This window comes from Lissotriton helveticus, chromosome 9, assembly GCF_964261635.1.
Source record: "Lissotriton helveticus chromosome 9, aLisHel1.1, whole genome shotgun sequence".
In the NCBI taxonomy this organism is placed as follows: Eukaryota; Metazoa; Chordata; class Amphibia; order Caudata; family Salamandridae; genus Lissotriton; species Lissotriton helveticus.
The window spans coordinates 928,204,153-928,218,032 of record NC_136070.1 but is presented as its reverse complement, the minus strand read 5'-3'; the positions used below and the strand labels follow the sequence as shown (position 1 = coordinate 928,218,032).

Here is a 13,880-nt window from a genome sequence, read left to right as displayed (position 1 = left end):
GGCAGTAGGACTTTAGAAGTTAAGAGACCATGAAGGATAAATGCAACAAACTGAAAAACTCCTGAAAGGCAAGGAAAGGCAACATTCAGATGAAAGACGGCATCTGTTCTTAAAAGAAAGAGCTTGTCAAAGAAGTCCGCTAAGACGATACATACTTCACAATAGGCATTAGAGGGAGGAGAGGAATAAAGGCAATAATATATTGAAATATATATTAAAATGTAATTATTTTGTAGGTGCCACTTATGCAGCACAGACCTACCCTAGTGGGCCAGCAGACTTCTCTAATTGACTGGTGTTTATTGGGGTGTTAATGACGTCACTGACTAGATGTTTCAGAAGCAATGGAGGCAGTTAACAAAATATCAGTTTATATCGACAGGTTTAACAATATACATTATTAATGTGCATAACTCACAGAACAGTTGAAACACTTTTACCAGCAAGCACCTTTTCAGTGGAGAGGTATGGTGCACAGAGATGGAGGGGCCTTCAATACCACTTTAAAGATGATAGAGAGGACAGAAAGTAGGCCCTGCTGCAAGAAAGCCAGACAAGTCTACAAAGAAGCAAACTGGTCTTATGGAGATATATGGGGAGTGTAAGGCAAGGAACCCCATGATATTTTCAAATACAGCCCATCTTTTGACAGGCTAGCTATGGTTTGAGACTAAATGTAAGGGGTCTTCATTTCTCTGAACAGGAGGTGACTGGTCTGGCAATAAATAACAAAAGAGGAGCAACATACCATATACATGAAACAATTTTTTGCCTCCGTGACAAATAGGTTTATAAGTAAATCTTTTCCACAAAGCACTTCAGGAATTTTGCAGAGCGGAGATCTCACAGCGTTTCGCTAGGAGGACAATTTAACATTCTCCTACCTTGAAACAAAGTAAAATAGAGGTTGATAGATTTTTAATACTGAAAAAGGGGGTAGTCAACTTGTGAGAAGTTGGCCTGGCATATGATGTCCACTATTCTAGTGGGCACCTTGCACCAGTCCAAACGACCCTTATTGATGGTAGGTTTAAAGTCAACCTTATAGAAAACTATCCTAGTAGCTGTGGAGAGCAGACTTCAGGCTAAGTCTTCCGAGGGATGTAAAGCAGCTTGTTTTACCAGTTCTAATCTCTTGAATGACCAAATGAAAGCACACCACACAAGGTATATATCAAATATATATTTATTTATTCTAAACACAACCCCTCTGGTCTCTTTATGAGGCTAGAGGTAAAAGTACAATACAAGGAACTTAATTAGCATACGATAAGTTGCACAGTATACGTTTTGCCCTAGGGGCCTCACAAACCATATACTAAAATAATGGTATAAGAACCACGTGAGGAATAGAAAGCAGGCCTAGGGCCTGTAGAACCGCTGGGGCAACCAGGAACCACCCAAGGTAGGGACGCAGGAGACCCACGGGGGACGCGTGCAGTGTCTAAACACAGCCGGGAATCACCATTGACTTTCTATGGAGAACGAACAAGTTACAATTTTAAAGATTAAGGACACTTAGAGCTGAATTACGATGGAACCCTTTTAGATTTAGGCACTTCGAGAGTCAAGACCCACGGGAGCACCGAAGTACTCGTGTTACCTCACCCAGGGAAGCCGGGTGCATAGGTGTCTTTTGGTGTCGGGTTTCGTCGTTGATTCCAATGGAGAGCTGTGAAGAAATGCTGCAGGCGACCAGAGGAAAAGTGTCCAGGTGGATCCAAGGGTGGACCGGAGATCTGAAGAACATGAAAGCAGAGGGGACAGAGTCTGGGTCACTTGCCAGTGACCAGGATGGCGAGAGGAAAATGCCAACCGATGTCAGGTGATTTCAAGTGAAAGAGGTGAAGCTCGACTCTTCAGCCACGAGGTCCAGGACGCGTCGACGACCACCAGGAGCTGGATTTGAGCTGTCCCACAAAGGATGTAGAGTGCTGCAGGTTCAGAATCCGGATTGGACCCAACAAGCTTGGCAACAGCAACCCACGCAAGATGACAAGATTGGCTTCGGTGCAGACCAGCAAGGTCCGAGGGACTCCTCCTTTGGAGAGGAGTGAGAGCACGTCTGGAGCAACCAGGTAAGCTCAAGAAACAAAAGATTGTCCTTCGTGGGGACCCACTAGCCTACGGACTAGCGATCACGAAGGAGCCTCGAGCGGAAATGCACAAAGCGAGCCCCCGGAACACTCGTGGAGTGTAGGCCTCTGAGCTTCAGTGTAAAAGGTGCTTGGGGCAGGGGTTTCACGTACCCCAATGCACAACTAAGGGAAACTTTGGGAAGTAGGTGCAGTTGCAAAAATGCAGGATGTCCAGGAGTTACGGTCCCACGTCTCTCGTGTCAGCTACCGGTCTCAGCTTTGCTGGGAACTTGTGTCCGCTCCAGAGATGTCTGGAAGTCGGTGTCCTGTGTCGGAGATTCTTCGGGATCCGGCAGGAGCCTCGAAAATGCAGACCGGCAAAGATGCTTCTTGGTGCCTGTATGAACAGGAAGGTCACTTCTTGACCTTAAGGGAGATTCTTCCGTCTTCCAGTGGATATGGAATGTCGAAGGTCCAGGATATATGTTGCAGAGTTTCGTCCAGGGTAATCTAAAGTCCTATGGACTGGGTTCCTATACTTTTACAAAGTTTAGGGGTTGGACTAAATCTAGAGTCCCACCTATGGGAGTACCTGGGGAGGGGGTGGTTACACCCCTTCCCCTTTGTCCAGTTTGGCGCCAGAGCTGGGGCTGAGTGCCTCAGCAACCGGTTTGAACTGGGAAATGCATGGAGCACCTTGTGTGCCTCAGGCAGTGTCTGAAAAGCATTCACTGAATGCAACCCACCTTGCCCCAATACACTAAAGCCTGTCCGGGGAGGTGCTGGCACCTCCCTGGACAGGAAAACTATTGTCCATGCCTCCCCTGCCAGAGTTTCGTCCAGCAGCAGAAGGGCAGACTCGTGTCTGTGGCAGCAGCATCCATTTTGTGATGCTGGGGCTCTTTTAAACTTTAACCAGGTATACCAGTATGTACATGTCTTCTCCCTCTAGAAGGGTGGAATGCTACCCCCGCTGCCAGAACTGGCGGGGGGTAGTATTCCAAAGTGTTTGACACTTTACACAACATGTTTTGATAAAGCCAAACCAAAGTTAGCATTAACCGCAAGGATTATAATGCACTTAAGAGTATATGGTATGGCTATATCATAGAACAGCTATAAGGAGATAGTTCCGAAAGCTGCAGAGGGGTTCAGCTCATGCTAGGGCACCCTCTCACACAAAACAAAGTAGTCTGCCTTCAGAATTGTTAAGGCCTGCCATAGGAGTGACTTATAGGTTACTATGTGTCTATATATATATATATATATATTGATAAAGGCTTCTCGCCGAAACGCGTCGTCTTTTGGAGAGTGCACATTAAATATTAATTGTGCCTGAACTTACCTGGTGTGCCGTTTTTCCTTGATACCGAATGTGGAGGTGAATGAGGAATCGTTGGTGAAAGAAAGTGTGGCGACTGCGAGCCACCTACGGCGCCAGCGTTGCTAGGCTGAGGATCGTTGAAGCAGTACTGTTTGGGAGATATATATATATATATATATATATATATATATATATAGATAGATAGATAGATAGATATACTATATCTAAGTAAGGGGTGCCTTCACCACCTTACCCAGGCTGCAAGGGCAGACCTGTGGTGCCATTTTGGAAAGCTGCCGAGGGGTGGCATAAAACACGCTTCAGCCCCTGGTAGACCTCTGGGGTACCTATGCCCTGGGTACCCAAGATACCATAACAGGGACTCACAAGAGTAACCAATCTGGTATGTACCTAAAGTACATGGTATCAATTTAGAGAGAGAACAGCTAGGCTGTGGTCCTGATTGGCAGGACCACACCCAGACTAAAGTCGAAAAACCAGTGAAACACAGCAAAAAGTGGGGGTAACCATAGGAAGCAGATCCTACTCTCCTACACAACTGCTAATTATATTTAGTATCTGTATGTGCACCATGTTCCGAGAAGCAAATAGATCTGACAAAATGCTTGGGTACTGTAGAATTAAAGGAGATCACAACAGTTATGAGTAAAATGGGGCAGATAAGGTTTAACGGCAATAGAGGTTAGACTACCTACAAACGAATAATTACAGCTGTTCTCTCATCCATTACATATGCAAAAGTTTATACCCTATTAGGGTCAGCAATCCTAGTGCTGACTGTGGTTTTAACGACTATAGGTTTCAAACCGTTCCATACTTTATATGAAAAGTAAATATTTATATCAAAGAAAGGAGCCATATAGTAACTTGACATTCAATTAACAATTACTCTAAGATTCTAGTAATAGGACTTGACATTTTTTTTTTTTTAAACCAAACAGGAAATTAGTTTTTCAAGGTGACGCAACCCAGGTCCTCATAATGAGGGCACCTGGTGTTTGGGCCCATATTTGTCTGTCCCAATAAAAGCTGTCTCCTCTGGGTGGAATGTATCTGGTCCCAGAAATAATTCCCCCTTTAGAAGTTTGTCCCCGATAATTGGGACTAACTAGCAGATGCGGAAGTTGACTTTCTCTTTGGCATAAATCCTCGACCCCTTCAGCAGAGAAGTGCTCATTCACTAAAAAAGTAGGTTTTTACCTTTTGCCACATTATACATATGAGAATGTGGTGGTGAGTCTGGAAGAAAGTAATGTGTTTATATCTCATTAGTTTTATTCAAGAGTTTGGAGCGTCACATGAAATGTCTAAAATGGTCAGAGTGTCATTTCCACATTTGTCCATACGTTTGCAAGATGGCACTATCAGAATTTACACTGTTGATAGCACATACCTTACTCGCAATACCGGTTAATGTCTACTCTGCATTGCTGGCTTTTTATTTTATCTGTAGGGTGTTTTTAACTCCATCTACGAACTTCGCAGTATGACATGACCTGCAGCATCCACTGACTCGTAGTCCATGCTAGTGCAGCTATTTAAAGGTTTTTGCTCCTACAACCTGCGACTTCCATGTACCCTGATAGAAAGCCACAAGCGAAAGGATCGGTTACATACTGATCACTTTTTTTTCCTCATCATACATGGTGTCAGGCGGTCATCTGAAGTTAGCCCTAGATGATAACTGATTGCTACTTCACATGTGCATTAAATAACTAGCCGGGCCCCTGAAGAACTAGCCCCAATTCCAGTACATGTCCAGCAATAGGTCGATATTAGATTTGTTTTATTTCAGGTTGTGGTTTACTCAAGGATGAAAGAGCAGTGTGCCTAGTAATCACAGGTTGCTTATTCAATAACCACTCCACACATTCATCATCCTTATTGAAGCAAAATGAAAGAACTGTATTTTTAGGTGCAAAATATGTAAATCTGTGGTGTTTATTTTTGCTCATGCCATTTACTGACTATTTGTTTATGTTTTATTTCCTCTAACAGGGACCAGCGGGAAGAGGAGCTGGCAGAATATTACATGAAGAAATATGCAAAGTCTTCAGTAGGAGAACAGTGAGTACTCTAGGTGGAGTAGTGCTGCTTACGGGGTTATGGAATGACTGCTGTTAAAATCCATTCTTATAGATGCCGGTCAGCATCATGTGATTTTCGGTCAGTGATTTTCTTTGAAATCTTATCCACAAATAGCTTATGCCACCTCAGTTTCAGTATCTTGATGGCCTCTGCTTATACTGTTCCATACACAGCCTTCTGTTATTGATTGCATTCATCCAGCCCACTAATAGCTCATTCAGCAGAATTTTTGTTAAGTGATCGAGACAACCTGCTTGACATGACTTAGCGGTTAGCAAGCATGACTCTGCTGTGTGAGTGTTGTTGAGACTAGGAAGAGACTAGTTATTTATCACATATATGTAGACGTGCAGGTTGCTGTTCCTAGTTCTTCTGGCTATTAGAGCTTTGACCTGACATCAAAAAGCATCGGGATATTTATTCATAGGTGTTCCTGGCAGTGAAACTCAGTATTGCTTCCCTTGCAAAGGCAGTCCTTGTGAAACCCAAAGTAATCAGGCAATCTCAGCTCCTTATGACAGCGGAGTGCTGCACTCAGATCCACAGTAGGACTTTTGAGGAGACGCTGATGCAATGCTCTCCACTGAGGCCAACAGTGGGGCAGTCTCAGATCTTCTTGTCAGCACAGCGCTGCCCTAAGGCCTATTGTAAGCACCAAGTTCTGTTTTTGTTGGTTAGGTGTTGCACCAGATTTCACAGCATGGCAGTCCAAGCCAAGCCAATTCTTGTCTAGGAGATTATGAAGCTTAACATTGAGACCCACAACACTGCACTAGTTTTAGCTCTTGTTGACCATGCAGCATGCCATTGATATTCTTGTGAAATGCATTTCTGGGTCTTGGTAACTGTACCCCTAGCCATGTGCTGCCTGCTATTTATCCTTTCCTTAGAAATGAAGCTAAATCACGTCTCTTGATGGATTTGTTTGTCCTTATGTCTCTACTGGTACATAGGCTTTCTGCTAATCTGTACCTCCTTTCTCTTCTTGATTTGCAGTGTTCATGGCGGATTGGACGAACTGTCAGATGACATCACCCAACAGCAGTTACTGCCTGGTGTCAAGTAAGGAATAGCATGTATTTTGGAATAGATAGGAGTCTGGAATAATTTTTGTGTCACTATCTAGTTTTGTGTTTGTCATATTCTCCACAGCACTGTGGTGTATGCGTGTATGCCTGCCTCTGGTGCACAAGAAAGTGCTTTTCTATAAGTGCCACACAAATATAAATATGGTTGCAGTACAACCTTGTTTTTCTGCAGTGAACCCTTATTTTTCTGTCACAGGTTTGAACTGTCTTATAAAAAACATTAAGTCCTATCAAACAGATGTTTTTCATGTGTCCTTCTAGTGGGGATCAAATTATCTTGTAACCTTTCTTATTTAGGGAATAGACATATGTATGCAAGAGTCTTAGTCGCTTTGTGTGCGTTGCCGAGTGATGTGGTTGGCACTTGCATTTATGAACTGCATAGCAATACATATCCCATTGATAACCATTTCCACTAGAAAATATATTTCAGTGTCCCATATTTGTGTCTGCTCTGCTAACAACCATTTTCTCCTCTTCAAACAGAGATCCTAACCTCTGGACAGTGAAATGTAGGGTAAGTACAGGATGTATGTCCCTTTTCAGGAAAACAGTAATGTAGCAGGAAAATATCTCAGGGAATAACCCACCTGCAGTTAAGATCTGTATGCTTCTTGCATATTATATTCTGTGTCAGATAGGTTTCTAAGAGCAATAAATGTAAGTACCATTGAATTTAATAACTTCAATTGAGATATAAGAAGTAAGTTTAAAGTTAATATCACTGTGCTGTTTAGGTGTGACTGGTGAGTGGAGAACAATTGTGCGCAGCGGAAGTGTGAGAAGTAAAAAAATGACAATGTTCTTTCCCTATTAGATTTGTGTTTAATGGCCAGTGAGGCGGAACACACCAATATAGAACTTGCTTGAGTTAAGTAATGACATTGCTAGAATTGCATGTTGATGAATTACCCCTTTGTATTTGGCCCCTCTCGGGTCTCCCCTAATTTAGGTTATCATTAGCACTTGTTGTTTAGGATGGGCATGGTGGGTCAGATCTTAATTACTGTCACTCTATTCCTCTCTTTAGATAGGCGAGGAACGTGCAACAGCCTTTTTATTGATGAGGAAGTTTATCGCCTATCAGTTTACGGACACAGTAAGTCAAGTGTTGCTGCTGTTGACATTGCATATATTTGCCAGAACAGTACAGTTCATGTTCCTTGAAATTCTTGTGTTGACTGCACTGTGGCCTAGATAGAATGATCTTGTTACATTGGTTCAGTCCCCAGCTAGCAATAATATTCAGTTAAACTAGTTTGCATTTAAAAGTTTATTAGCAAAGGAAATAAGTACAGTTCTGATAGGGTGAGACATATATTGCTCTTGCTTGGTCACTGCACTTTTCTAACAGATACTTTTGCTTTGTAAGATTGTTTTATTTTAAATATCCCTTCAATAGGCTGACACCCTGGATGTTTAACTTGCATCTATTCAGCCTGATGGGCCGACTTGCATTGCAACTGAACATGATGATACATGGTCTTGACTCACTCAAGTTCAATTCTCATTGTATGTCTAGGTGTGTGAGACTTGGTTCAGATCCATGAAGGGCAGATCCTCTCTCTCGACAGTTACACAAGAGCATTTGGCCTTATCCTTCCCCACCATTCCTGTGCCACAGCGTAGGTCAGAGTTCAGCAATACTTTGTAGAATCTTTCCAGATAGCAACAGTTGGAGGGATTTTTCATGGGGAGAGGAGAAATTCATCAAACCTCAAAGGTGCATATATGAAACTACCCTGCTACTTGGGATGTTTGTCACACAGACTCTGACCCTATTGTCGTACGGTTCGTACTAATTCTGTAAGACTGTGTGTTTGGGCAACATATGCGTCAAAACTAAGGGGACTATGCCCTCTCATACCGTCAAAATATGTTGACCTCTTTCCTGGCTAGCTAGCAATGTGCCCCCTGGACCCCTAAACCTCACAGGTTGATGTCTGCAACCACAGAACCTGACAACCCAATTTCCCCCAAGGAAATCATGGAAACAGATCAACCCTTTCGTTGTTAACTCAGATATGCACAAAGGAAGACGCAAGATATACACAAATTTGCATTTCAGACATGTATTAAAGCAATTGGATTCTTTTGTAAAATATGTGTTCTGCAATTATTAGTAGAAGGAAACCCAGCATTGTAACCAGCATTACAAGAATGTTGACAAAGATGAATAATTGATGATTATTGCCTTGATTATATGAATACATATAATTGTACTCCTACCTAGCACTACCTATCTTAGAGAGCACAGGGTGAATGTGATTCTGCCAGATACCTTGGATTCGTCCAACTCCCCATTTACTCGTGTTCGTGTTTCATCCGGGAGCTAGACTGTTCTAGGACAGGCTGCCGTCCTTCTCAGGATAGTGATGGGGTTAAGCTGGGCTAGAATTCAGGCACAAGCCGACCACGACAGTCCATGGAAATGCTCCTCTGCCGAACAAAGGCATGGGACAGTTTCTATATAATGAAAACTGGACCTATTCGCACTGTGCAAGAGTTCAGACCCGGCTGTCATTGTTGATTCTACCAATTCAGAGCTGTTTCCGAACAGGCGACAATATGCTAGGGCAGTTTGCACAGTGTATGTTTCCTTGAACAAAATGTACGGTAGTATGATCATGTGTCAACGAAGACATTTATTTATAAACAAAACACTGAGAACACTATCGCATGCAGGCACACAAGGAAAATGTGCTAAAAGTCATTGTCTAAAAAGATGTCAACTTTAAACGTGAACATGTAAAAACATATTTTTAAAAAAGCTCCATCACATCTTCTCAGCATTATTTTAATATTATACTCTGGCCATTTTTATGAGCTTCATGTACTTTCATTCTATTTGTCATGTTGTTCCTGACAGTACAGCTACATTGTTTTACTTTATCAAGCAAAGAGAGAACCCAGGTTTCCTTCTCTTTGCCTACTAGAAGTTACATTCATCCCATCTGGAATCACAGAAATTGGAAGCGGGTGCTTTAAACAAACCTCTTCATGCAGTGCGCAAATAGAATAGGAACCACAAATTCATTCAGCCCGTATCTTGAACCTGGGGATTTTACTTGGATTCACCTTATTTGCTAAACAGAAAGTAGGAACTTGCTTCTCGAATGGTATTGAGGGAAAGCCTTTGCTAAACTATCAGCTGGTCACAAATTCAATCCAAAGGCCTCTCCAAAAATTCAAAAGTGCAATTTTAGTATCACCAGTTTTGGTTCCCGGAACAACACCTCTTGTAACACAAAACGTTTCCCTATTGCCCCTATCTCTTAGTGCTGTAAGGGGCATAAATTCCTCACTTCTACCTACAGTTGCAAACTTGAGATCCAGGTTCCAAAAACAAATTCAGAGCTGTCTCCGTTGTAGAGATAGTGTGCACAACTCTACAACAGCTTTCCTCCTTTCTTGCGAATGGCAGTCATATTGTATCTCTGCCTCGTCTTAGAGGTTGCCTAGGTGTCGGCACTGTTCCAAAACTGTTGCGTCTCAAATTATAGTCCCTAGGGAAATTGATCTGTACTTTTGTTTTCAAAGTCCTTTGATGCTGAGATTTCAGATTCATTGCGAAACATTCGGGCATCTTCAGAATTTTATAGGGTTACCCTGAACAAGTGCTGTCTTGTAGTCCACCATTCATAAAAAGTAGGTGAGGAGGCACTTATCCAGTTATTTTCTCTCTGGATAGGTGCAGTCATCATTCTATAGAGTAGACTGTGATTTTCTGTTGTATAGCCAAGTAAAATACACCTTAATTGGGGTGAATGCACTGATGCACCAGATTATGGAGTTTCTGAAGGACAGTCAATATACCGCCTAAAACATGGATGTCAGAAGCATATGTAGTTTTTCTGATGAATACCTTTTTTCTTTCATATACGCAAACTCGACCGAAAGGTATGAGAGTGCTTCACATGAGCACCAGTTGCGTTACAGATGGACACATTCATTTTGTTAGGCATGGGGAGATTAAGTGATTTGCCCAGAATCGCAGGATGTTGATCGGACCTGCTGAGACTCGAAACTGGTTCCCCAGCTTCGAGGTCGATCACTCTAGCTCTTAGGCCACATCCTCTCCTCCACTTCTAACCACTTTTAAAGTATTCTTCCAGGTGCCAGACTGAATCCGGATTTATTCATAGCAGTGCTCCCGGGTGCCACTTGGTGGTGTTGTGGTGCTCTACAATGGCTGCATTCTTCCCTATCGGGTACAGAGCAGGGCCGCATATAAGCTCCACACCCACGTGTCGACATCTGTTCCTTTCTTTTGCGTCTTCGGATGTGGAACTCAATTCCCACTTTCGTTGGTCTTTCGACCGTTTTCAAAATAAAATTTGTTTATGGGAACAATGTCCCCTTCTAAAGCTAAAGCCTTTAAACCATGCTGTCACTGCCGGAAACTGACGACAGTCAGGAGTCCACTTGAGGTGTGTCTTTGGGCCCCTAGGCACTATTCCAATTTGTGCAATGAGTGTGCCTTCATGCACTCAAAAGTGATCTGACACAGAGAAGCAAAGCTGTGCATACATAAGAAGTCATGAGCTGTGGGTAAGTCACGCTCTCACTCTCAATTTCAGGGCCCAGACCCGCTCCTGGGAGAAGTCTTTTTGGCAGTCAAAATTCAAGTGCGAGAGAAGTCTCGCTGGGCGTAAAGGTGACCCTCGATCTGATTGTGAAGCTAGATGCCCTTTCACCTACAGGCCTGGCAACCAGAATCGATGCTTGTTGTGAGCCAACCACTCTTGACACAAGGGGCGTGGCTGCTACCTCCTAAGGTATTGTAGAAGGATAGCCATTAGTCCACCACTCTTTAAGGGTTCTTGTTTGGAATGTGGCAGGGATTTTAAAGTCATTACCTGACCCAGATTGGTGTCCCTTTGTGGATGAAGTAATCTTATTTCAGGAAACCTGGAGTTTGTCGACTCCATTTAAACGTGTTTTTTCTGCCTAAGGTATTGATGCCATCAGGATGGAGGAGCGCAGACCCTCTGGAAGTTTACCAGTTTGGGTGAAAAATGCTATGGGGTCTAAAGTCAAGCTCCTTCAAGTTGAATCACACGATATATTAGCATTTGAGCTGACTTTGCACAGTGGTTGGAAGACTAGACTTTTTGATGTGTACAACAGAGTGGAGCAGGGTTCAGAGGATACTAACACAATCCGCATCTTAGATCATGCTCTGTCCCAGTTTTTCTGACGATGTTTTTGTATTAGTGGCTGGCGATTTTAACTGCACTTTTGAACCCCTTGCCCTTACACCACCAGATTTGACAGAGGACTGGGACCTTGAGTGGTCTATTCCGTAGCTAGATCTCCCCACAGTCAGATGGACGAAGAGAGGAGGCCAGGTGTTAGCTTTTACCGTACGACACGATTTGAGAGCATCAAATGGGAGAACTATTTCTGATCCCAAAGGAGATTTTACCTTTAATAGACCTGGCCACACAAGTAGAATCGACTATTGTCTGGTTACTCTCAATCTTTGGCCCCTAGTCAATGACATGGCAGTGGTCAAAAGAATTGATAGCGACCATAATGCCCTTGCCCTCATTCTTATAAAGCTGGGAACTCCCCAACTTGTCATCGGGGTCGCGCGGACCTGGGTGTTCTTTCTGTTACAAATAGCATAAAATCAATTAAGTGGGGTTGGGTGGAAGAACATCTGAGAGCCCTTGAAGATGTCAAATGCAAAGTTCATCTGTAGTTAGAGGAGCTAGCCAAACACCCCGTTAACGATGTTATGGAGATTCTGGGATTACATCGCAAGCTGCTTTTTAAGGAGATTAGGAATATGCTTAGTCATTCATCCAAATCGCTAAAAAAGGGGGACTCCGCACAGATTCGATGCTGGATTCCTGGAGTACATGGTACAACCAGGACTGTAGGAATGCGAAGTGGGCGCTTGTACGTGCAGTAAAACGAAAGGCAGGCCTAGAGGTAGTGACCTGTAGAGCCAAGTATAGGTAGGCCATAGAGCAAGCAAAGAAGTGGGAGGGTTCCTTGTGGCTCTCTTTACATAAGGCACTGTTAGACAAAGACTCCAAGATTTTCTGGAGCAAAGCAGCGCGCTGGCTCAAGTGTAATAAGACATTCCTGGAACTTACAGTTCAACATGAAGAGTGGGTAGCCCATTTTGGTTCCCTCTATGAATTAGGCACTCTAGAAAGAGAAGAAGCTAGCAAGAGGTGGGATGAGGTCCCTGGTGGGGTTGGTGATACTCTGGATTTCTCCATAGAGGAAACGCAAGTAGCGATTTCATCTTGTGCTCCAGTCCGGGCACCGGGCCCTGACAGAATTCCCAACGATTTGTATAGAGAGGATATAACTCTCTGGGGTTCTTATATAAACTTGGTAACTAACTCAATCACTCTTGGAGTTGTCATACCCCCATTGTGGAAGATTGCAGAAATAGGGCCTATCTACAAAAAGGCGACCGAGCCAAACGAGCCATCTATAGGCCAATAAGCCTCATTGACTCTCTACAGAAAATCTTTTATAAACAGATTTTGGGAAGTATACAGAATTGGATGTCTGAGTTCTGAATTTTGAGTGCTCTTCAAGCAGGCTTCCGCACAAAAATCAGTACCCTAGATCAGGCTTTTTGCCTTCTCTATTTACTGGAAGGAAGCAGTTGCCAAGGGAGGGAAGCTCTCTGTGGCGTTTGTTGATTTACGAACAGTGTTCGGCCTTGCCCCTCGAGCCAGCCTTTGAAGAGTCTTAAAAGAGATGGGCTTGCCGGGAAATCTTTAAGATGTTTTAATTAGATTACACTCATCTAACACAGCACAAGTCAGGTGGGGGCAACACAAGCAAGTAACGGAAACTTTCTCAGTCCAACGTTGAGTGAGAAAGGGATGTGTGTTAGCTCCCTCACTTTTTACTCTTTTTATTAATGGGGTGGTTGATTTTATAGATAGAGATGGGTGTTGTGTCCCTAAGATCGGCGTAAGAAGAGTGCCTGCACTACTTTTCGCCGATGACACCCTTTTAATCTCAAAATCTCTGCAAGGTCTAAGACAACTTCTGAACAATTTTATAAGGTTTTGTGACAAGCAGGACCTGGTACTAAATGAGGCCATAACACGAATAAATGATTTTTAACAGAGGAATGGCCAAATCGTCCAAAAGACCTGTGTTGGTAGTAATAACCTCGAGCAAGTTGAAGTTTTTGACTACCTACGCATCCGTCTGACTCCATTGATCCATTGGGCTGCCCATATTGAGAAAACGAAATACAACAAATTCATCAGTCCGCTCTTATTAGTAAGATTCACAGGA

The 13,880-nt window shown here is 43.2% G+C and overlaps 1 protein-coding gene across 3 annotated transcripts in view; it reads left to right on the top strand.

Moving 5' to 3' along the window:
• SUPT5H (SPT5 homolog, DSIF elongation factor subunit) overlaps positions 1 to 13,880 on the top strand; it is a 387,057-nt gene that overhangs the window by 243,003 nt on the left and 130,174 nt on the right. For all 3 annotated transcript variants that reach the window (XM_078661137.1, XM_078661136.1, XM_078661135.1), the window contains 4 exons: positions 5,422 to 5,490; positions 6,508 to 6,573; positions 7,086 to 7,116; positions 7,630 to 7,698. In XM_078661137.1, coding sequence (XP_078517263.1) covers positions 5,456 to 5,490; positions 6,508 to 6,573; positions 7,086 to 7,116; positions 7,630 to 7,698 — 201 coding nt within the window. In that variant the 5' untranslated portion in view covers positions 5,422 to 5,455. The remainder of the gene's footprint in view (positions 1 to 5,421; positions 5,491 to 6,507; positions 6,574 to 7,085; positions 7,117 to 7,629; positions 7,699 to 13,880) is intronic.